The sequence below is a fragment of the Passer montanus genome, unplaced genomic scaffold, assembly GCF_014805655.1.
Source record: "Passer montanus isolate IOZ18808 unplaced genomic scaffold, ASM1480565v1 scaffold18, whole genome shotgun sequence".
Taxonomy (NCBI): Eukaryota; Metazoa; Chordata; class Aves; order Passeriformes; family Passeridae; genus Passer; species Passer montanus.
Window position 1 is genome coordinate 13,964,873 of NW_024365381.1, and position 23,292 is coordinate 13,988,164.

General features: G+C 44.5%; 3 protein-coding genes across 7 annotated transcripts; 2 read left to right on the forward strand and 1 right to left on the reverse strand.

The window, feature by feature from the left end:
- Positions 1-4,298: 4,298 nt before the first annotated feature.
- PTPMT1 (protein tyrosine phosphatase mitochondrial 1) lies at positions 4,299-6,462 on the forward strand. Of its 3 annotated transcripts, none has more exons than XM_039705040.1 (4): positions 4,299-4,502; positions 4,578-4,658; positions 5,150-5,341; positions 6,201-6,462. In XM_039705040.1, the coding sequence occupies exons 1-4, from the start codon at positions 4,332-4,334 to the stop codon at positions 6,330-6,332; spliced, it is 576 nt and encodes a 191-aa protein (XP_039560974.1). In that variant the 5' UTR covers positions 4,299-4,331; the 3' UTR covers positions 6,333-6,462. The 3 variants fall into 3 exon arrangements, with proteins under 3 accessions (XP_039560974.1, XP_039560976.1, XP_039560975.1); XM_039705042.1 differs by having other exon boundaries at positions 5,150-5,267; XM_039705041.1 differs by having other exon boundaries at positions 4,299-4,457.
- Positions 6,463-6,619: 157 nt separating this feature from the next.
- On the reverse strand, positions 6,620-14,491 carry KBTBD4 (kelch repeat and BTB domain containing 4). 3 transcript variants are annotated; one of them, XM_039705037.1, is made up of 4 exons: positions 14,356-14,491; positions 11,356-11,976; positions 8,744-8,850; positions 6,620-8,251 (listed from the first exon to the last, which is right to left on the reverse strand). In XM_039705037.1, the coding sequence occupies exons 2-4, from the start codon at positions 11,945-11,947 to the stop codon at positions 7,391-7,393; spliced, it is 1,560 nt and encodes a 519-aa protein (XP_039560971.1). In that variant the 5' UTR covers positions 11,948-11,976; positions 14,356-14,491; the 3' UTR covers positions 6,620-7,390. The 3 variants fall into 3 exon arrangements, with proteins under 3 accessions (XP_039560971.1, XP_039560969.1, XP_039560970.1); XM_039705035.1 differs by having other exon boundaries at positions 14,294-14,446; XM_039705036.1 differs by lacking the exon at positions 14,356-14,491 and adding an exon at positions 13,900-14,283.
- NDUFS3 (NADH:ubiquinone oxidoreductase core subunit S3) lies at positions 14,443-18,808 on the forward strand. The gene is made up of 7 exons (XM_039705039.1): positions 14,443-14,558; positions 14,682-14,744; positions 15,508-15,605; positions 15,872-16,021; positions 16,813-16,938; positions 17,226-17,345; positions 18,558-18,808. Exons 1-7 carry the CDS (start codon positions 14,513-14,515, stop codon positions 18,723-18,725), a joined length of 771 nt encoding a protein of 256 aa, XP_039560973.1. The 5' UTR covers positions 14,443-14,512; the 3' UTR covers positions 18,726-18,808.
- The last annotated feature ends 4,484 nt before the right edge of the window (positions 18,809-23,292 follow it).

Here is a 23,292-nt window from a genome sequence, read left to right on the forward strand (position 1 = left end):
ATACTGAAGTCTAGTGGATAACAACTACATTATTTTTGTGAAAGATGCAGTACAAAACAGCCAGCAGACAGAATTGAAAGCTACCCAAAAGAACAGTTTTGATAGTGGTGAAAAAAAGAAGCCATGGTCCTGAAAAACTCAAATTATTTTAAAGTAAAAACAATGTAAGACAGTCACCTGCGTTCTCATATTAATTGGGAGAGCATCCAGTGCTGAGAGAACACAGAGCATGTAAGCATTAAAAATGCTCTGCAAAGGAAAGCCTGCCAGTTACCACACCAGCATGACACCAGATATTCAACAAACACCGTCCTCTCATCCACATGCTCATTCAAGATCTCCTTGAGGTGTGCTGCTGAAAAGGACAAAGAACCCAAACTGCCTGCTCATTTGCATGCATTTCAGCAATACTCAAGCTGGTTATTCCATGCTATATTACAAGCAATTTAGTCAAACCAATGTAAAAATCCCAGAGCAATATGGTTTTAAGTCCAGTTTACATAATCTTAAATCTACTTGGGACTTTACCACTGCAAGCCAAGCCATTAAATCAGTTACAAATCTATTCTAAATTGGTAAAAACTCATTATCAAAACCTGCAGTTTGTCAGTTTGCCACTAATACTCTGCCTCTAACAGAGCAGCCAGAAAGCCAGCACACCTTTTCTACAAACAAAACAAAAAGACAGCCCATGCTATACTAAGTATGCTGAAGATACAAAGCTAACATGCATACATGGGATAGACAAGACAGCTTGTGCACAAGGATTCCTCTTCTGGCATAAGGCTTACATATACCTGTGACACAAACCACATCATCTAAACTGAAATCCTCCACTAAAAGTTGGAAACTACTGAAGATTTCTGTTCAGCTATCTAGCTGCTCATTGTTCATCCTGAACTCAGCTAGCAATGATGCATTTTCTTTAGCACAGAGCTGAGACAGCTGGAAGTTTGAAGCTACTCGAGATGTCTTCCTTTCCTTGGGATGATGACTGTGCTCCACTCTTGCTGTCACACAAATAAGCCTGCTCTGTCCATCACTGTTCAGACTCCTGAGTTATTCCTCCCTACAGCAAAGCTCTTGTAGACTAAGTGGCACTGCAGCTTTGACCCAATGTATATTTTAGTTCTACTTGCCTGAGTCTCACATCTGGTGTAAACAAGATGATGTTCAGTTGATATTTGGGAAACGTCTTGAAACATGAATGCTAAAGCTCTCTCTTTTCATTCTTACATCCCAAACATAAAGTGTCTTGGCATCTTCATAAAATATGTTGTAGAGAACAATAGTAGAAAATGTATCTTGTATTTATTTATATAACACGTATCTCCGACGACTGGATGAAGGGCAGTAAAACTACTGGTTACTTTTTCCAATCAAGATGATCTCTCTTGCCTCAAGAAATCTTGTAACAGGATCCCCACTCAAGATCCTGCTCTGTGATACTTTCAGAAATTCCCATTAGAGGCCCTCGATAACTTTCCTCCATTTACAACCCCCATTCTAATAAATACTGAAATATATTAGTCTCCTTTTCTTCTATACTATTTTTTCTCCTGCCAAATACCTGATCAGTGGATAAAAATCATACCTTCTTGCCTGAAGGCATTGAATAACTCTGCACATAGTCTTGAAGGACAACCAATACTAAACATGCCCAGATTGAAATAAAACATTTCAGACATTCATAGCAAGACTGAAAAATAAGAAAGCAGGCATATAGATTAAATGCATTTAACTACTTCAGCTGTCACAGTAACCAACTCACATTATGACATGGAAAACTGGACATATCAACTTAAGAACAGTCTCCAGTTCAACAGCGAGAACAGCGGGTTCTTGGATCTCAGTGCTAAAGACTAAAAACCAGGAAATCTCAGAAACTATGACAATTTGTCTCACTTCCCACCTATTCTAAAACAGGCACTAAAGGAAAAATCAGAGTGGGCACACTGAAGAGACTGTGGCAGATGACTCAGTAACTGATAATCAATAGCCACATTCCAGAAAAGTATAAAAGAAATAGTTAAGGAGCAACCAGCTCAGAGCAAAGTTTCCCAATAAGTTAAATTAGATACTGGATTTCAGGTAGAATTTTACTTAACTCAAAGTGAATCTAAATATTTATGAATCACATAAGCATCCACTTTTAAGAAATTCAACCAACACAGGATACTGTTAGTGATTTTAGAAGAAAATGTACACAACATTATAAATATTTCCCTTATTTCAAAGCATCATATTTTGTTTCAAGCAATGATTCTTCAACTGATGTACAGGTTATTTGGCAAGGCATGGATTTATTATTAATGAGACAGACAACTATTGTCTATTGATGACCCTGCCACATTTCCTGCTTTCCCCTTTAGAGAAGCGGTGCCTGTTTTCAGAACCCCTACTTGTAGCAGAAGAACTAAAAGAACCTTCCCCCTGCCATGCAAAGATAATCCTACAAGTGCATCAAGTTTTGGAGGCCTAGCAGAAACATGGATACACAAGTACACAATAACATTACCATGGATTTCTTTACCTTGTCTCCCATAGTGAAAGATGGGTACATTCTTCTCACTTCATAGGCAATTCACTTTCAAAACAAAACTACCAAACACATAAATCTTCATGTTTTAGTGTTCATGACTTCAGAACAGTCACTTTTCAAACGTCATCTTTTCTACAGATGCTGTGTTCCAGCTTTCTATTGCATTTAAACAGAATGTCCTAGGCTTGCATCAATTATTTTGCTCCCTATTAAAAAAAAAAACCCAAACAGATACAAAAAGGGGAAACATGTAACAGATCAGTTAGGATCGAGTATTGATTTTCCCCCATGTAACAACAGAAACTTAGGGAAAGGAAAACCAGAATAAAAACAGCCATGCAAGAATGGTCATTCAGAAATGGTGAATACACTCCTCAGAACAGCATACACCTTCCCAACGTAAGTATCAGCAATAATTTTCAATGTGAGCAGAGGCTGAAAGAGAACAGTAGCCACCTAAAGAAAAAATAATTCTTTACATCACCGTATTTAAAAATTCCTATTTAGGAATTTTAGAAGTGTATACATTTGCACCCATGACTCTGAGCAGCTATAAGATTTGTGCTCCTGTCCCGGGGGCTCTTCAACAGCAGGAATGCAAATGAACATATTAAGCTGCTAGATACAAGCTGTACCCACCCTAATATTTGCTGGCTCACTCTAAAGACGTATGGATTAATTTTAAACATCTGCCACAGCAGCAGTATTTCCAACAATGCTGCTTCTTCAAGACTTAGGTCCAGACACAACTCTAGGAAGATACAGTATCTCATGTTATGCAGAGATCCCAAGAACACAGCTGAGCGGAATGGAAAAAAGAATAAAAATGCGATGGTTTATTATGGCTGTGCAATGCCAAGTCAGTGCAGTAAAACCCATCTGATGAACTAACCTAGAGAAAAACAATGGAGGAAACAACGAAAGACACTAGGAGAGGGTTCAGCAATTTTTGTGATCACTGGTACAAAGACTGAAAGGACAGACATACACAAAAAATAAAAACACAAATTCAAGATAGTCAGAAAACACAAGCTCTTGCAAGCCAGAAGTCAAGTGTGCTTCATTATATAAATCCCCACCAAATACTTTTCTAAATCCAGCGAACTGGTGAAACACACCCAACGACCACACTCAAGCAAGACGTACAAGAAAGCTGCAATGTTTGAAAAATGTTCCCCGACAACTTCTGGCAGAAGAGAATGCCTGTGCCTTAAAGGTAAAAATGTCTGGGCCACAATTCCTCAGGAATTTAAAGGAGTGTGTTCTAAGGTTGCCTCTCAACTTCCTTCTCCTAACAGTCCTATTACAAAAGCATGCTGTTATCAACCTTTACTGCTTCTTCACGTATTTATCACCCATTTTACGCTCCATCTCTCCTGGTTTTTATACTCCTCTTCCTGCTTCATTCCAGCAGTGCCTGTCACGCCTTCTCATACTTGAGGACTGCAAATCCTCACACTGCGCCGAACTCCAATTTCCCTGACCGTGCTTCTCGTCCGCCTGGCTCGCCTCCACCCCTGGTGCACCAGCACACATTTCACCGGCGGACAGACCCGCACCATACCGACCACAACGGCAACCGCACCCCGGCGCAGCCCCCCCGCCCCCAATGGCGCCGCCGCCGCGGGCCGAGCTCGCACCCGCAGCGCCACCGCCCGCGGCGCTGTCAGCTCGGATCAGATACGGCACCCGGCAGCCTCCGGCTCCGGGCCCCGGAGGGGCTCCCGCCGGGGCGGCACCGCCCCGGGATGGCGCGCACGGGCCGTCGGCCCGGCCCGGCGCGGCGCCCATGGGGGTGGTGGAGGCGCTGGGCGCCGGCGCGGCGCGGCTTCTCTTCTACCCGTCGCTGCTGTACACGGTGGCGCGGGCGCGGCTGCCCGGGTCCCGCCGGCCCTGGTTCCACCGCATCGACCAGGTCGTGCTGCTCGGGGCGCTGCCGCTGCGGGGGCGCATCCGCAGGGTAAGGCGGGACGGGCGCGGCGGGGCGGGCCGGGCCGGGAGGAACGGAGGTCCCTTACGGTGTCTGTGCCCGCAGCTGGTGGCGGAGGAGAACGTGCGCGGCGTGGTCACCCTCACCGAGGACTACGAGACCCGGTTCCTCTGTTTTTCTCCCCAGGTGAGCCCCGGGACTGCTGGTGCGTCCCCCCGCCCAGGTCTCTCGCCGGTCTGTCCCGGCACAGGTGAGGCTTTGGCCGCCTCCTGCCGTCATCCCGGCAGCCAGCGCAAGTCCTGGGGCAGCAACGCCGGGACTACTCGTACCTAAACCGATTGTAAAAACGATGGGACAAACCAGTAAAGCGTGAGCACGCGAGTGAACTGCAGCTGCAGTGGCAGGGAAAGACAGGGAGCACTATACAGGAATGCCTTTGGGTTGGGAAGAGATCCCAACCTCCCTCTTTTCCTTTAGCTGAAACACATTTTTCAGTCCCCTTTAACTACCACCTTCTGATGACCAGGACTGATGTTTTCATACATCTGATTCGAAAGATTGATGTTCAAAGTCTGTTTACAGCCTCTCTGAATTTCCCAGCTGTCTCAACAGGTTCTGAGTTTCAGTAAGAAAAACAACCCAAAAGTTCACTGACAAATCTGCTATGTCTGTTACAGGAATGGGAGGCCATGGGAGTGGAGCAACTGCGTCTTAGCGCTGTGGATCTAACTGGAGTCCCCACCTTGGAAAACCTGCACAAGGGCGTGGAGTTCATCCTGAGACACCGAGCCCGTGGTAACAGTGTCTATGTGCATTGCAAGGCAGGACGCTCCCGCAGTGCCACCATGGTGGCAGCATACTTAATTCAGGTCAGGAGTCTCTGCTAAATGGGGTCAAATTTCATTAAAAAATGGAAATAAAATGGAGACAGCCTTTATAGTTTACACTTGCTCAGGACACCTGAGCATGTACAGGTTAATATCCCATGATTTTACAGAACTTGGTCACCCATTTTAAGAGAGGCCTCAAACTTACCTTGTTTTGAATGCAAATGCAAATTTTGAATTATTCTGCTTTTCTTAATTCTTTCTGTGGAGAAACAGATTGAGGTGGGAATAACAAGTCACTCACGACCACAGGTTCACTTAGCAGATAAACATACATTTTTGTTGTTCTTATTTTCTCCTTGGTTCACTGGAGTGGTGAGCCTTCCTTAGCTTTTCCAGAAATACAATTCAGGATCAAGAGAACTGACTTGTTTTCTCAGTTCCTCTACCAACCCAACTGGGGAAGCCAACAGTAAGAACAAAATCCCACCTGTGGATTTTTCCATTGGTGTTACTAAGCGCTCTCTGGAAAATTTGCCATTACTGTTGAAAAGAAAACTTTCTCACTAAGCACTGAAATGCAATGAGTAGAATTTTTAAAAAAAATTTTAAAAGCATGCTGCTCTTTTGCTCTGGTCTAGTGGGGCTAGGACAGGAAACTGTTCACAACATGAAGGAGCAGGGAGCGAGACGGAAAGTGGAGGGCCCAGGCAGCAAGCATTCCTCTGTAACTGAGGGACACATTTCATGAATGTGTGACTTGCAGGCCTCTCTGAGAGCAACAGCAAGCTTGCACCAAGCTTTCTAACACCTCTAATATTGCCCGTGGCTTCCAGGAGGGTTCCATTAAATGGTGCAAAGATGGAATGGATTTTCACTTGCTGGGTTTCTGCCTTTTCAGCTGCATCAGTGGAGCCCTCAGGAAGCAATAGGAGCCATTGCCAAGATTCGTCCCCACATCCTCATTCGACACAAGCAAGTCCAGGTCCTGGAGAAATTTCACAAGAACATGATCAATGGGAGAACTGCATAACTTAGTAAAAACTAATCACAGTCAAAATCCTCCTTTCAGCTGCTATAAAAAAAGTATTTATGATCTAACAAAAGCTTAAGGGTTTTCATTCTTGACAATCAATAAAGAACATTTTACAGTAAAGGGGAAATAGGGCTGTTTCATTAAAGCTTTCTTTCCTTATGGCTAATATCCTGCATCTCTTGGAGTCCCACAGTTCTTTTCCACACATCAGTGCTGAGCAGAAATGCAATCCACAGAAAGTTAAAAAATATTTGTATTTGAAGCAAAGAGAAAAAACCAAAATACTTTGTCTCAGTAGAGACTTTATTCAGATTCTTACCCAAAGGGTTACAGTGCCAACAGAGAGGGGTAGGAGGAAGTTCTGTCTTTTCACCAACACTATGTTATAATTACAGGTGGGGATTTCCTGTACAGTAAAGGAAGCCAATGCTCTAAAAATTATCTCCCTCTTCTCTTTATGCTAGGTGATGACAGAGCATTAAGCAAGCACTCATTTGGTTACCACTCCTCTAGGAGAAGTGCTGAATGTAACCTAAGGGTCCTGGGATCAGTTCTGGAATCTGTCTGCCAGGCCCTCCTTCTGCAATAGGACACAGGAATGTTTAAATGGGGGCATCCCTGGGGGACACAGTGCACGTCTAACTCTGTGACAGACACAGCAGCAACACGCAGTCTCCTAGGCAGTTAAAACTAGCAGTCTGGGCCAAGGAGAATGTTCTCCATATGCCACAGCATTTTTTAGTGGTGGATTGGTTCCAGGCTAAAAGAGCCACTTGCTGCTGTTTGGGCCTCAAATGCAAGCAGCTTACCATCAAGGAATCAAAGTAATAGTATTTAGTCCATCTGAAATCTAAGATACAACAGTTCAATACGGTTTTGATAGTGCTATGTAAAAGAATAGGCCCACAGTCAGAAAGCCTGTACTTCCTCTGCACAGGTACAGAGGATGGGGTCTTTACTGGATGTTGTGAGCTTGTAGTAATTGGGACTGGTGCTGAGGGTCGAGGATGTAGCACAGCAAGACACTGTTGCTGTCTTACTATCACTGGGCCTGTTTAGGCCAGGACAAACTGCAGGTTAGTGAGCAGCACTTTAATGCCACTTGTGACTGTTACAACAGAGGTGGCTGGGTTAAGTTTAAAAGTATTTGCATCACCCTTTTTATAGCGGTCGCGAAAGACATAAATGCTGCCATTGCAGCTGGCAATTTTCCAGAGGGATGGTACTGAGCTCCAGGCATCTGGGAGGCACAGCCGGGTGAAGCTATCCAACAGGGGATTGTAGCAGAGCAGTGAATCCCCCTCGGCCACAATGAACACCACATCCTTGTGCACAGCAGCGTGCATGCAGCCTGCGAAAGGCAGTACGTACGGCTTCACGTGGCATTTCTCTGTGTTGGTATCATAGCACTGAATGAGCCGAGAGGGCTTGGTGAAGAAGTCTAAGTCATTTTCCTCCCCACCCAGCAGGTAAATGACACCATTAAGGTTCACCCCTGCAGCTCCAGAGACTGCCACTTCCAACTGGCTGGTCTCTGTCCAGACGTTGTCTCGTACTCTGTAATATATGACAGCATTAGAGAGAGTGTCCTGTAGAGTTTTCCCCCCCAGTGAATATATTGCATCTTTGCTTGGCACAGAGACGAGGGTGTGCTGGAGCCGGTCACGGGGCAGAGGAGCACACCATTCCCAGTCTATAGTTGCATTGTTGCATTTCCACATGCGCCGTGGAATGGAGCCACCAACGACATACAGGTCACTGCCATGCTTGCAGGCCGCGGTGATCTGGTGACACAGGCTGTTCTGGCCACTCACACTGATTGAGTCATCGTCAGCACAGTGCAGAGAGACAGCAAGGGAATGTGTACGTGATGACTCCTTTCCAATCAGGTAGATGTGAACATTTTCTCCAATCACCTGAGCGAAAGTAGAAGTGTGTCAGCAGAATTTGATCTAGGTCCTGCCACCCTAGAACATTCAGGATTCAGAGCCTCAAGGCCTTTTCAAGATACCTTTCATATCTGACACAGTAAAATAGCCAGATGTCACTGGAACACAAGTGTTCACGGTTCAGGTAAGGGCCAGTTACATCACTGACAGAGTACAGTTCTTACAAGGGGAATGCCAAATATAGATTTCTGAACAGTTTATTTGGTAAATGAGGTGAAATAAGTTATATGTGGCACTGCACCTATCACGAGTGAAAGCAGCCTCAGGTTAAATGAAAAAAAGTTGTCAGTGGGGTTGCTATTTATGACACTGAAAGTATCCTCTCACAAGCACCATGAATTTCAATGACATTTGTGTTTTGTGATTTTGAAGTCACACCTGTAAGCAGAATACCCTGCCCTGAGAAGTGTGAAGCCAGAAAGTGCCACATCAGCCCCAGAACATAAGGTCTTTTTATACCTTCAGACTCGATCGCAGAGTCTCCGAAAAGCCTGCTCGCTCCTCCTTGTTGAAGTTTATCCAGGTTTCTATGGCAACTGTTGGATTCTGAGAACATGGAACGCCATCTGCAGTTTGGGGACAGAAAGGCATTTATGATATCTAGACGAAGGTGTATCTACTCAGGAACACCCTTTTCCTGTGGCTGCCTCCCCCCACTCCCATCACAAAACCTACTGTCTAGAGACGAAAAATAGACAGAGGTGTTTATAGATTTTGTCAGGCAAGATCAGCACTGCCAGCCAGCCAAATACTTTAAATTAATTTGGGTAACTATAAGAAGACCGCTGCAGATCTTAAGCACTTTGGATGAGTTTCAGCAATCTATTCAGGAATCTATGTCCAAGAGAAATAGGACAGGAAAGAGAACTTACATGCTGTGTGATGATGACAAATACTTTCTTATTTAATCATTTAGGCAAAAAGATTCTGTTATTGAGAATCTCAGCACCTGCCTTTCTTTCTGGCTGGTCCTAGAAACCTGTCTAGCAAAAGTCATCTACAAAATACGTCTGAGCACCGTCAGGCAGCTGACCCTCATGACTGAACATCTGGTGTTGCTGCTATCCTCTTAACATTTGGAAATCCCCAATGAGCTACTAGAGCTTTTCTTAGCTGTGTGACAGTAGCAAACACTCCAGAGACTGCATCAGATTTAAATCTCTTTTCAGACATAACTGGAAGTTTTGGTTAAACCACAAATTATCATCCTCATCAGTACATTACCTAAAAGATTTTAGGTATTTCCTTCCAGTTTGAAAGCCAGCAATTATGCCTGTGTCACTGAGAAGCTTCCCTATGAAGACTCTCTTTTTGTAGTCTTTTCTCATAACAAACTCTGAATTCAATGATGCTGAAGGCACCAGACAAATTCCAATGCTTTTCTCTATAGTGGAAGGGAGCAGAAAAAGTGTGGCACAAAAGCAGGTATTTCAACTCTGTTTAAAAGGATTCCCACAAGCTAACTGTCACATGAAGTGCCTAAATGGAAACATTTTTTTAAAATTGGTTCTAGAGTGCAACAGAAGGTAAAATTAATAAATTACTATTTCATTAAATTAATTTCAATTCTTGCCACTAAAAGTTTGCTCTATTTAATTACCCATTAACTACATGAAGATTCAGGAAAGGCAAAATAAAAGGAATTTTCCTACCAACAGTAGGGAAGTATTTTAGATTTTAATCCATTTTATGAGCTAAGTTGTGGCAAAAATGCTGGGTACGTGATTCTACATATGAAAATAGATGATGCATGGAAAAAAGATACTGAGCAGTTGTTTTAATTTAGGACCACAAGTGCTAAAGTCCATAGTCCTAAAACTGCTTTTTAAGTGGAATCCCTAGAAAAAAAATTAAAGGTGACTGACCTCTACAGTTTTGTTTCATGATTTTAGAGGTTTTTTAAATGAACTTGTAACTTACTTTAAAAACTTTGGCTAGATAGTTATCAAAATTACTTTAAGTTTATTACAGTTTTTGAGCTATCAGTACATATACTCAATAGGTTTTTGACTGAAAATTTCTTTAGATACAATAGAGATAATTTAATGCAATATCTATAAATACTCTCATATGCATAACATCAACTCTAAAGGCTAGTTTAGTTCTTATGGATAGATTTGCCAGTGTTCCAATGAAGCTTGTCATCATAGGTTTATTTTTGCAACTGCATATAAAACACATGACACACAAAGTCTAGCTAGTTACTCAGTTACAAAGAGTAATTAAAAGCAAGAAAGAGGCACTTTTGGATGTATGAGCTGCTTCTACGTTCTTGCTTCCTCTAGCAATGATACATAACTGCAGAAGAATGGACTTGTGACTGCAGCTTCCTGGAGAGTTAACAAGTACTGACCGTACCTACTAGGGCAGCAGATCTTTAAGGATTGGTGGAAACTGGACTAAGCTGTTTATGCGTTGACATGTCCTTCACAACTCTGAGTCATGGCATCCATTACTGGGGAAGGCTATTACCTTTAGAAGAAGGGCAATTACTGTACTACTCAAGATGTTAGAATGTCTATTTCAGTCAGTTGAGTGCCTAAGTAATCCTAACAATTATATGCAATGTAAATAACACTAAAATAGTCTAAAACATGTGCTCAAGCCTTCTTACAGATGTTGAGTTATTGCACTACCATGTAAAATGGTTATGACCTAAAATACTTTCATCAGATGTGTATTTTTGGAGTGGTGAGCCTTCATCACTCCAATGGTGAAGCCAATGCTTCTTTGTTTTACTTTCAATGCAAACAAAATTACAACAAATTGTTGGAAACTGGGTTTAAAAAACGTGTGACACTTCTAACCTGTTGATTCAGGAACTGCTGTGAATTCCTGGCATCCTGTATGTTCCTTTTCTATAGTTTAGATGTTTCATGTCCAGCAACAATTAACAGTTTGGGGCTTTTTCTGGTAAAGGTATCCAGAATGTTTTGCTCTGCCTTGCTTAGCTAAGTCTCTGAATAGACAGTGATTATGAGAATTTGTATCTTTCCATCTATTTCATTCACTACCTGACGAGACTCTGAAAGTCTCTTTCCACATCCTAGGTAGTTTCAAGAACTCCTTACCTGTAAGGATGTCTGTCAGCAGGCGGAGAGGCAGGTGTAGGAACTCCTCTGTCTCCTGCAGCTGAGACAAATGTGACTTTGCACAGTGTTTGGCAGCTGTGTAGAGCTCCATGTCACTGTGTTGATCTGCCAACCACATGACCTGCAGACAGTTTCTAACCTGCACCGTACGGGCCAGAAAACGGGAGCACTCTTCAAAAAGGGCAGTCAGCTGGTACATGTCTGCCACTTCATAGGTTTCCTGCAACTCCTCTGCCCTCAGCTTTACAGTTCCATGGTAAATATAGTCCACAAGGAGCTGAAAGACACTCTCACTAACATCCTGCAGCTCTATCACCCTGTTGTGGGCCTCCTTTAGGTTGGAAGTGAACATAGAACGAAAAAAGCAGCTCTGAGCTGAGAGGACCAAACGGTGCAGCTGGAATTCTTTGCCTTCCACTGATATTGTAACATCAGCAAAGAGCTCATCCTCCAAGCATAATTTCATAATACCCTGGGCCACGCGGCCCGAGTGGGAGCGGTCAGTGAAGGTATAGTTCACAAAGTAGTTTTCTTCTGCAGAGGAGCCTCCAGTCTCTTCTGATGAGTCCATGGTGCTGCACAAATCAGACCTCCAGCAATCTGTAAAATCACAATAATTATACGGCTTTCTCTCACCACTAACAAGATTATGCAGTACTTCAGGGTACAGGGAAAAATCAAACATATTGGTAAGAGTCCAGCATATTTAGACTTAACATAAATAGCACAGCTTGAGCTTCAGAATCTCAACCAGCAAATGAGAAGTTGGCAGAATTAAAATTATAATATATACCAAACTTCCAGTACAGTGAACATCACACCCCAGCAGGGCTGGGAGACGTGCATATCTTTTCACCACTCATTTCACTGACACAAAGAAGTGCAGCAAGTTATTCAAGTGGAAAGTCCAGCAACTACCCTAGGAAACTTGCAAAGCCAAAAAAAGCAGCAGCAGCATAGCTAGACTAGATGTGAAAAGGATTACAGCATCATACTAAAAAAGAGCACTGGCAGCAGTTCATATCATCAAGAGGTGTTAATTACTGTCAAAACCCAATGATGAATCTGCATCAAGATGAACTTGTTTTTACCAAAAAGATGCACAAGATGTCGGCCTGACATAACCACTAGTCCTTCAAACTAACCAAATTAGATAGCTGATAGTTATGCTGTTTGTTAATATGCCAGTCAACTTCAGCACGCAAAACAACATTTTAGATGTTATTAGAGACTGCTTCTCATGTGGAAAAGGCATCAAAATTTAAAAGAAAACACCTCTTAGCAGGTACCATGGATGTCTGCAGTGCCCCAGGTAGTTTGTGGGTCAGAAAAGCTTCTGAAACACAGAAGGACCACTACAGCAAGGAGCTCTTTTTCACCATGGTTCTTGTCAGCATTAGGAACAGTTGCCTACCTGCATTCATTTTAGACTTATTTTTACAACTGAACTACCAGCTATTAACTATGTGTAATATCAGAAATTTCTTCAATTAATAATGCACATTATTTCAAGAACAATGTTTCACAAAGATGTGATTTTTTTTTCTCTAGCACATTCATAAATACTTTTCTATGGTTTATCTTGTCAAACATGCATTTTCTTACAATTAGTCTGCTTGATCAGGCAGGCTCCTAAGTTCTTTGCTCAAATTCTTTTCATGGGAAGTAGTGTCTACATCCCTAATTGGCTGGACAAGTCCATCTCATCTCTGGTGATAGCCTGACTTAATTATATTCTAATCTCTATTTTACAGTAGTTCTGGTCTGTCTGAAAAGTACCTATATATTAGTCTATAAGAGACAGAGGAACTGCAGTCAGCATATCAGTACTATTTTTCCAGCTTTACGAAGTATGAGGCTATCCTGCAAATTGGCTTCCACTTCGGTTGAAGCTCTCTATCCATACAGACAAGGTGTTTAGGAGCTTCAGCCCAGAATGCAGAAGAGAGCACACAGAGCACCAGGACATGGACAGATGAACACTCTGCCCCCTTGGCATGGAAGAACCAGCTGCCCACACTGCCCTGCACAACTCCCAGATGACTGATGCCAAGTCACAAAAGAAATGTCAAGAAGCAGCAAAAAACTATACAAATCTCACGCCCTCCTTGCAGACACCCAGACAGAGCTCCCCTCTGCACCCATGGTGTCTCTGCTATAAAGAAAGAGGCATGCAGGACAGTTAACTGCTTCATAAAGTCAAATCGTATGCTCCATGCATTCCACAGGACTAGCTATCAGTGACAGTGGTTTAACCAACAGCTAGTACACCTCCTTCAAAGAATCACAGAATCACTTAAGTTGGAAAAACCCTCTGAGAGCATCGATGCCAACCTATGGCCAAACACCACCATGTCAAGTAGATCATGGCGTTGAGTGCCACATCCAGTGTGAAACACCTCCAGGGACAGCAACACCACCACATCCCTGGGCCGTCCATTCCAGTCTCTAACCATCCTCCCTGTGAAGAAATTCTTCCTAATGCCTAAACCTCGGCTGCAGCTTAAGCCTGCGTTCTCTCACCCTGTCGCTGGCTGCCTGGGAGAAGAGACGAAGCCCCAGCTGGATACACCCTCCTTTCAGGCAGCTGGAGAGGGTGATAAGGTCATCTTTGAGCCTTCTCTTCTCCGGGCTAAACTAACACAGCTCCTCAGCCGCTTCTCATAAGACCTGTGCTCCAGCTTCCTTCTTTCCTTGCTTCTGACAGGGTCGCAGATGCCACGGCGGCGCCCGGGATGGGGGAACCCCTAAGCACAATTGACAGCGACCCCGCGGTCCGGGGCGGGGAGAAGGCAGGAAGGGAGGCTGACCCTCGGAGAAACGCAGACTCCCACCAGGGCCGCGCTGACGCTCTGCAAGGCTCAGCGCCGGCTCAGCCCGGGGCTGCCGGGGTCCGCCGCCCGCCGCGCCCGCCCACCTGCGGCGCCTCCCTTCATGCCGCCGCCCCGGGCTGCCCCAGCGGCTGCTCCCGGCCCTCACCCTGCGCCAGGCGCCGCCGGGCACTCGCCGATTCCGCCCACCGACCCGGAGCCGTCCCCGGGAAGCTCTTCGCGCGCTTCCGCCCCCGGGGGAAGCGCGGCGGCGGCGGCGCTTTCCGCTTCCGCCCCGTGCCCTTGCCCGTCCGTGTCCCGGCGGGATGTGGGCGGCGGCGGCGCGGGGCCTGGCGCGGGCCGCGCTGCGAGGTGAGGCTCGGGCGCTGTGCCGGGGCTGTGCCGGGGGCTGGGGCCGGGCCGGGCCGGGCCGGCCTGGGCGGTTGGTTGGTTGGCGGTGGTCGATGAGACAGACGTGTCCGTTTCTCTCCGCAGCTGGCGCGGCACCGGCGGCGGCACGGGCCCGGCTGGCGGGGAGCTCCGCCGCGGACACTCGCCGTAAGTGTGGGCCCGGTTTGGGGGCGCGGGGCGGAGGGGGCCCGAGGCGTGTGGTTGTGCCGCTGCCGGCCGGCGGGAGGGCCCCGGACCGGCCCACGGCCGTTCCTGGGCCGTGGAACCGCGTTAGTGAGCCTTCGGGAAGGGCTTGGTCCGGTCACCCGAAAACCCCAATTGCGCAGAAAAGCGGCTGTGTTGGTAACCGTGCTTGCTCTGGGTTCCTGTCTGCATCCTCTCTGCAGGGCCAAGCTTGCTTTTTCTGCGTAAAGCTGTGCCTGGGCAGCAGCTTCATATCCCCTCGTCTCCCTGACTCCTAAGGGATTTTGTTGTATCAGTGAAGAAACCCATCCCAACAACGTGAGCTGCAAGAGTGTTTTGATTACGGAGGGGCTTGCTTAGATGTTGACACATCCAGCAAAGCCAGAAAACAAGGCCTTTTCTAGACCCAGGTTGAATGACATGAGCGGTTCCTAAGTTCAGATTGTTCTGTCATCCCTGCTGCTCTGTTTTTCATCTGGCTATTCACTTCCTCATCATCTTGTTCAACAATTCGTGTTGCACTTTAGAGCTGACAAAATTTTAGCACTGACACAAATTTCCTTCATTGTCAAAGTGTGTAGTTCCACCTTCTGTGTAACACAAGTATGTTGCTATAGCATAGATTCTGACAGACAGCTAGACTGGTTAAAGGGAGGTACTACTCTCTTATTTCTGTAGCTTTCTGTATTCCCTGTCATAATCTTAGAAGCTTTATTTTTCTCCTTAGCTACTGTCAGACCAAAAAATGAAGCAGAACAGAAGCAGCTATGTGCTTTTGGGGAGTACGTGGCTGAGATTCTGCCCAAGTATATACAACAAGTACAGGTAGGTGCTGTTCAAGAAATTGTTCTTGTGGCGGGACAGGATCCAGCGAACACACCACTTTTTTTATTACCTGTTCAGTGAAGTTGTTCTGGGGAAGCAAAATGGTCAGAATTCCATGAAAAGTACTGCTGGTTTTAAGCCCCTTGATCTGATGCCTTTTTGTGTCTGCTGTGTCTCTTTGTTTGAGTGTTCTGCTGAAATCAGCATCGCGTTTGGTCCTGTTGGTGTTTGTACTCATGCCCTTCCCACTGTTCTGCTTTCATCAGGTGACCTGTTTCAATGAGCTGGAACTTCTGATCCATCCAGATGGGATCATTCCTGTCCTGACCTTCCTTCGTGATCACACCAATGCCCAGTTCAAATCCTTGGCAGACCTGACTGCCGTTGATGTCCCGTCTCGGCAGTACCGCTTTGAGGTAGGAACTGCTCACAGGTGCAGCACTTGGAGGGCTTCACAGGTGCTGATAGCTGTTGCAGCTCTAACCACTTTCTTTGGTTTCTGGCTGTCAGAAGAAACTTTTGAGAGTGAATAGAATTCTTTAAGTCAAAGGCCTCCAGTTGCTGAAGAAGAGGAATATTTTTTTATTTCAGTTTTTTTCTTTAAAAAATCAAGGTGGTAGATTCATAGAAATAATAGAAATATAGACCCTAATTTATTAATCTTTTCCGGTCACCAAGGCAGTATCAAACAGGGCTTTAAAACTCCTTACACATTTTTGGGATCTTCTTTTCAGTCTGCTTGTAGTATGTCATAAACAGCCTTTGTACTAGAGTTCATCACCATAGATGTTGGAAATGTTCCCTGGTATCCAATTCACTTATTGAAAATTAAATGTATTTTTTTTTAGTTTGCTCCCACAGATAGTAATTGCAAGAGTGATTGGTGGCCATTTTCTTTGAGAGGGACCATTCATTGTCAAGTGTTTCCATCCCTCCAGTAGTCTCTCTCTTTAAGATTTAGTATCTCTCTTTACTTCTTTGTCATCAGTCATGATGTCTAAGTCTCTCATAGCTTTTGTCACACTTCTAAGGACAAAAGTGATAAGCTTTGGAGCCTCAGTTGTAGGAGTGTCTTTTAGTGGCCAGCTCAGAAGTGCTGAATGCGATCCAGCTCATAAAGAATATATGAAATAATCCTTGTGTGGCTTTGCTTAGGCAGTGGTGTACTGCAGGGAGATCCATAACTGCTGCCTGTTCTCTGCCTCAGATTGTGTACAACCTCTTGTCGCTGCGCTTCAACAGCCGGATCCGTGTGAAGACGTACACCGATGAGCTGACACCCGTCGACTCAGCAGTGCCTGTGCACAAGGCAGCAAACTGGTATGAAAGAGAGGTGAGTGCTGGTGTGCTTGGTAACAGAGTCTTTGTGGAGACAGGCTGTATTTTCCCAATTTAAGTGATTCCCCAGCGCCCTCAGGAAGAAAGAGAAATGTTTCCCTGGCTGCCTTTTCAGAGTAGGTGATAAAATGGTGTTTGATTTGCTTTTGAATGAATTCCTGCATCAGTTTTGCTGGTACTGTACAAAGCCAGGCATGTAACTGAAATTTTATGGAGTAACACAGGCAGGTTTTTGTTTTTTTTTCAAATACAATTCAACTAACTTGGCTGCCTTTCATTTAGGTTTGGGACATGTATGGTGTTTTCTTTGCCAACCACCCTGATCTAAGGCGAATCCTCACAGATTATGGGTTTGAGGGCCATCCTTTCCGGAAGGACTTCCCACTCTCTGGTTATGTGGAGGTAGGAGATACAGTCATGTCTAAAGTCACCAGGTCTCTCCAATGCTCTTTTCTGAGTTCCAGTACAAGTATGGGATTGCTTTATAATCACTTGTCTGTATTCCAGAGGAGTTGTGTAAATCTGCATAGAAATTTGAATTATCACACAAAATATCCACAATAAGGCAGCCTAAGGTTGGAGAAGTTGAGCAAATATTATGTGCTGTATACCAAAGATACTTGTCAGGCAGAGAAAATGCTTCAGCTTTCAGCATGTTTTCTGGAAGATTAAAATTTCCACTGCAAAACTGAGATTTCTAGAAGGATAAAAAGGACTGAACCCTTCTTGATTCAGTTGGAACTTCATTTTTTTGAATGTTTGTAGGCCCAGATTATAAAACTGATTAAACTGACTCTTGCTGTTTACCATTTACCTCTGTATGCCAACCACAGGTGAAATGAGAGTGTTTGGTATCTGTATAGTTTCGAATGACTGCCCTGTAGAAGCAGGTGTATTTGGTGCAGTGTTAAGACTGAGCTGAGTCTCAGAAGGAAACAGTGCAAAGTTCTGCAAAAAAGAGGCTGTTTTAAGAAATGTAGAAAAAACAGAATCCTGCACACGAGGATAAGGCAGCATCTGCTCAGCTGGTGTTTAGAGATCTGGACTGGCACAGTGAGGGTAAAGCAAGCCATGAGAAGTGTCTGGTACTCACCTGCATTCCATCCTGATGGTCTTCTTTTTCTCCCATTTTTTTGAGTGTTATGCAAAAAATTAGAACAACTAAAACCACACAAATGCCATTTATAAAGATTCATGAGTATAGTCCTCAGTCATGCAGGCCCAGGATGGGCCATCGTATTTCAGTGACTCAGGAGGATTTCCTTTGTCAAATGACATATTAAATATGCTATTGCATGTGCACTTCATGTGGACTGTGAGGGTGGGTGCTCCTAATTCTGGGTGCTTTGTCATGACACCTGAGGGGCATGGCAGCAAAGCAAAGAGGAGGGTTTTCTTGGACACTCGAGAGATCTCAGTAGCATCTGGAGAGCTCTTGTGAAGTAATGAGGAGAGCTGAAGCTGTGGCAGAGGCCTGTGTGCCTGTGTTTTCCCCATGGGTAAGTAGAGTTGTCTGCACAGAGGGTGGTCTGGGTCATTACTGGCTCACTGCACAGCAGCCATGCTGCAGGAGCAGGGTGCAGATGATGGCCTGTGTCCTTTGTGCTGTCCCAGGTGCGGTATGATGATGAAGTGAAACGAGTGGTGGCAGAGCCTGTGGAGCTAGCTCAGGAATTTCGCAAGTTCGATCTGAATAGCCCGTGGGAGGCATTTCCTGCCTATCGTCCAGCTCCTGAACCCCTGAAAATAGAAGCAGGAGCCAAGAAAGAAGATGCCAAATAGCAGCAGAAGGAAGCAGATGTGCAGCACCATCCTTTCTGTTCCAATATAGTATTTATAATAATAAAAATTGATATGAGATACTTGCCTGTTGTGATCTTGTGAATAATATTTTCAAACTAGATGAAAAGTACAAGGGCCTGGAATGCTGATTTACAGTCCTTATGATCCAACTGGTAGATGTTTAGCTGGTGCTTTGAATTGTAAATCAGGGGATTTGTCTTTTTGGTTTGCAAATGGAACAGAGTGCAGGCATTGCCTGTGGCCCAGTGTTTCCTGAACACTACTACTGCCAGCAGTCCCTGCAGGTAAGCAGGTAAAAATCAGAAGCTGAGCCCTCCCTAGAGACTGCATGGAAGCAGCTGTGGAGTTTGGGCAATGGGACAGCAGTTTCTTAGCTCCAGAATGAGTGTTAGGAAGATGGTAATAATATGGCAAAAAGGCAAAGCCTGTAAATGCTACTAATACAGTTCCTGTCAGGACAACACAAATGTATGTGGGTCCAGACCAAAACAATTATGGAAATCTCTATTGTTTCCATGGGAATTAGGTCAGTGCCTTTTGTCCCAACAGAAGGAGCTGCAGGTGACTTCTATACTCTCTCAGTCTTTTTCTTCACAATCAAGCAGTCTTTATTTTCTCCAGCATCTTCAGTGTGTTTGCTTTTTCCTGCAGCCAAAAATATACCCCTGCCTTGTTTCATGGACAAGACTGTTTCTTTTTGTCAGTATTGCAATTATTTTGAGCTCTATGATACAACAGCATTACCACTTTCTTTGCGCTTATGGAAAATCTTTTTTTTACAAAAAAGCTGGAAGAATGCTGTAGTTCCAGTCCACCCACCACCTGTTTGAATAGGATTACATTACAGCAGTCATCAATTAATAATGTCCCTTGTCCTTGGTCCAGAAAATGCATAATGCTGTTCTGCACCAGAAAGCTGACAGACTTCCTTAAGATCTGAAAACTGTTGTATAAGAGACTTCATAAAATAATTCACAAATGGTTTGTAGAGATTTCCTGAATTGATACTTAAGATTTAAATTCTAAAAGCACTAATTAAAATAGGGGTTTGGGGGAGGTTAGGAAGGAATACAACAAGAGTAAATTCAATTAAGAAAAAACCCTACTTGCTGTGGCTAGAATGTGATCTCTTTCCAAGAATAAAGACTGAACTGTATTCTAAGAATTGGGTTTCATATTTGTTTCTGCCCCAGCCTTGTAAGCATGGGCTAGTTAATTTTTTAAAAATTTTATTTATTTTTAAAGTTTTGTTTCAGCTGCTGTAGCCAGCAGTGTTTGGGATGTGACTCAACGGTGTTCTCTGGTTAAAATAAATAGCATTTGCCACTCGCCTTAAAAGTTACAGCTCTATATGGAAAGGAGAAGTGAACACAGATCAGCAGAAGTTTGGGGTTTTATGGAATTCTTAGCTCTGTTTTGGATCTGTCTTCAGATCCTATTGAGCAGATTAAATAGGAAACAAGCTTTAAGTTCTTCCTATGAGATCTTCCACAGTTTGTTGTTTTCTTTGTAGTGGCTCTCACAGCATGCTGATGCCTATTGGGCAAGAGAAAAGTTCCTGGTGCCACTTCTATCACCATGAAAATTCATTATAAGTCACATTTCCTCTCCGTGTGCTCCTTTATCTCAGGGTGCTTGAGATACCACACCAAGACATAAGGTCTATATATTATAAAAATTCACATTTCCCAGTACGATAAGTCAGACTGATGGTAACAGGAACACTAGGAAATTTGCCTTTTAAAATTAATGTTTGTGCAGAGGGAGAATTTGGTCGAGATCAAGAAATGTCAGACATGATGCCTGTCAAGTTAGACAATATGCAAGGTTTGTCCAAGAATGTGTACTGGAAAAACAGCCAGCCCTGTGAGATCAGGCATTGGCTCCAGCACACCTTCAATATGTGGAATAGTTGCAAGTAGACCTGAATCTCTTCTCATTAGTGAAGCCTGGGAGATAGGAAGGCTGCAATTTACTCACCTAGGCTCATTATCCCAGGGCTCAAGGCTTGCACGGCCTCACAGAATACTTGTGCACTCTGCTTCCTCCACTGCTCCTGAGCTCCAGAGGCCATTTTCCTCATGGAGCCTGCTCACTCTGGGATCCTTGTGGCTGGTGGACACTTGCTTTGTGCTGGACAAGGCAGTGGTCAACTTGGCCAAGCACAAAGCTGTCTTCCAAATCCTCTGTCCCTGCCTGTTGCATACTGCCAGCTTCTGTGGGGTTTGTTTGCCTGGGTTGGATTCCTCAACTGCAGGAGGATGTGGGATGAGATGTAAGTCAGATGTAGCTGACTTATAGACACACTATACAGAAGAGAGATTTTCTGGTACTGAAGGGATAGATAGACTTAAGGCAATGACTCACAGTCACTGTGTTGAGCTTCTCCAGCTGAGTAGGTTTTACTGGTGTTTTCCAGAACTCTGGCATTTCTCCCTACAGCCAGGCAAGCAGACTGTCCTCCCTGAGGATATGGCAGTGTCTGGGTGTCCACCTACCACATGTGCAGTAGGTGCAGTGGGAAGGGGCCCTCCCTGTCACTTTTATGCAGCTCATTACTCTTTCAAGCAGTAGATGCTGCTCACAAACTGAAACAAAAAGACAAAGAAAGGATCCTTGTAAGGACTGGCAGCACCATACCTGGAAAATACCAGTGTTACAGAGGTCCTGTCTGGTAACAGTCAGTGCTTCACTCCTACTTCCCTCAAGCTTTTCTTACTTCTTCCACTTCAGTAACGCAAACATCACCTTTTCTGGGAGCGACATATGTCCTTCTTCCTTACCCTCTTTCTGCAATCTTCTTCCTTCCCTGAGCCAGACAAGCCCAGGCTGAGGAGCAATCTCCCCAAGTTCGGGGTGAGATGATGGGAGCAAGCAGTTTCTTCAATTCCATAAGCAGAATTTCTCTTTTGTGAACATGCTATCTCCCTGAAGTCCTACTTCAAAGAAACTTCCCTCCTAAAGAGGCTCTTCTGGTACCACACCTTGTGCCTCAATCAGCATCCAACCAGTTCCTGCAGTTTTTGACCCCTCTTCTCTTATTCTTATTTGCCATGTTCCTGCTTCAGGAGGCCATGGTGAGACAGAAGAAACCAGTTAAGTTGTCCCTGCATAAACTTGGCTTGTGATGTTTTGAAACTGCTCCAACAACAGACGGTATGGCCAGGGGAATGCAGAGTGGCAGGGCTGAGATCGGCTGTGAGTATCTGGCAAGGACAAAATCCTTCAGGAGGAGCAGGTGCACTGCCTAACATTGCAGTCGTACATGCAGGGACTTTGTGCAGCTGTCAGAAATTCAGCCTTGTTTTTGTGCAAGTATTGCTGTTGTACAGACAGCTAAGGAATATGTTTATCACACTGAAATTGCCTTTCTTTGTGGGATAGTGAGGCAATTATACAAAATTCCCCTAGCTCAAGGCAGCATCCACACTGATGCTTGTCCCTCATCTGCCACTGTGTCAGTCACCTGAGCACAGCCCCAAGCCTCCTTTCTCTCCCTCCCACCGACGTGGCTGTCCTCCTCTAGGCACTTCAGCTGCAAGCTGATCCTAGGAAATTCTCCAGTTGGCAAAATCATGTGCAGCTCTCACAGATGTTGGCCAAAATCCTGTTGGGCAATCCTCTTCATGTCATGTGCTGCAAGTTAAAAGGAGGCTGTTTCATGGCCCGTGAAACACAGGGGTTTTTCCATAGTGGCTTCGAGACAACACGCATACACTGTGGCCTAAAAGGGACTCTGGCACAAAGCAGAAGGCACATCAATCCCACTGCACAGGTGGGCTATAAGTGTCTGCCTCTTGGGAAGCTTGTGATTCAGCTTAATAAAAGAAGAAAGGAATGCAACTGAAGAGTAAGCAGCAGAAAATAATGAAAAACAAAAGCAGCATAGCATGACATGATATCTAAGATACCTAAGCCTATGACAGAAAACACAGGTCTTGCTTTGAATCTGAACTGAGGGGAAGAGTGGCTCTGGATATTGTGGGCCCTTCTGTGGCTCTTCCATTATGTGTAGGAGAGGTAGTACCAACTAGGACATCATCCCAGCTAGTACACTATCTGGTGACAGTATGCAACGACTGATGTCCTGTGACTTGCTGAGCAAGAGATGCACTTCAGCTTTACCTTCTCTCTTTTCTAGGCAGACTTCTTTCTCTCTTTAACCTGAGAGAGATGGTATTAGTACTCATTTATACATATTACTGCATATTTGTATAGCCCTGGCATTACATTCTGTGCCATACAGAGTAGAAATACAGAACAGTTTGACTGGGGACTTGGCACTAATAAATATGTAAAGATGTGTAGACAATAGATACCTGCTGTAAAGTGAATCAAATTAAGTTTTGTCTATATAATTTAGAACATCTAAGGCAGACTGTGCTCACTGTAACCCAAATGTCCACTCACAGGAGAGGACAATAAGGTGCTAAAGCCTGAGCCACTTTGATACTTGGTGTTTGTTAGGTCACTGTACTGAGTTCTCCCTCTGGGGGGTTTGAAACAGAACTGATAAAGTGACATTTCTTCTGCCTGTTTGTATGTT

What these genes read in the sequence shown, in the direction of transcription:
- PTPMT1 (XM_039705040.1), top strand. Translation starts at nt 4,332, where the DNA reads ATGGGGGTGGTGGAGGCGCTGGGCGCCGGCGCGGCGCGGCTTCTCTTC. An exon ending in TGCGGGGGCGCATCCGCAGG is followed by an intron (nt 4,503 to 4,577) that starts GTAAGGCGGGAC and finishes CTGTGCCCGCAG; the next exon opens with CTGGTGGCGGAGGAGAACGT. An exon ending in TCCTCTGTTTTTCTCCCCAG is followed by an intron (nt 4,659 to 5,149) that starts GTGAGCCCCGGG and finishes TGTCTGTTACAG; the next exon opens with GAATGGGAGGCCATGGGAGT.
- KBTBD4 (XM_039705035.1), bottom strand. An exon ending in GCTGACAGACATCCTTACAG is followed by an intron (nt 8,851 to 11,355) that starts GTAAGGAGTTCT and finishes CCCAAACTGCAG; the next exon opens with ATGGCGTTCCATGTTCTCAG. An exon ending in CTCTGCGATCGAGTCTGAAG is followed by an intron (nt 8,252 to 8,743) that starts GTATAAAAAGAC and finishes ACTTTCGCTCAG; the next exon opens with GTGATTGGAGAAAATGTTCA.
- NDUFS3 (XM_039705039.1), top strand. Translation starts at nt 14,513, where the DNA reads ATGTGGGCGGCGGCGGCGCGGGGCCTGGCGCGGGCCGCGCTGCGAG. An exon ending in CTCGGCAGTACCGCTTTGAG is followed by an intron (nt 16,022 to 16,812) that starts GTAGGAACTGCT and finishes TCTCTGCCTCAG; the next exon opens with ATTGTGTACAACCTCTTGTC. An exon ending in CAAACTGGTATGAAAGAGAG is followed by an intron (nt 16,939 to 17,225) that starts GTGAGTGCTGGT and finishes CCTTTCATTTAG; the next exon opens with GTTTGGGACATGTATGGTGT.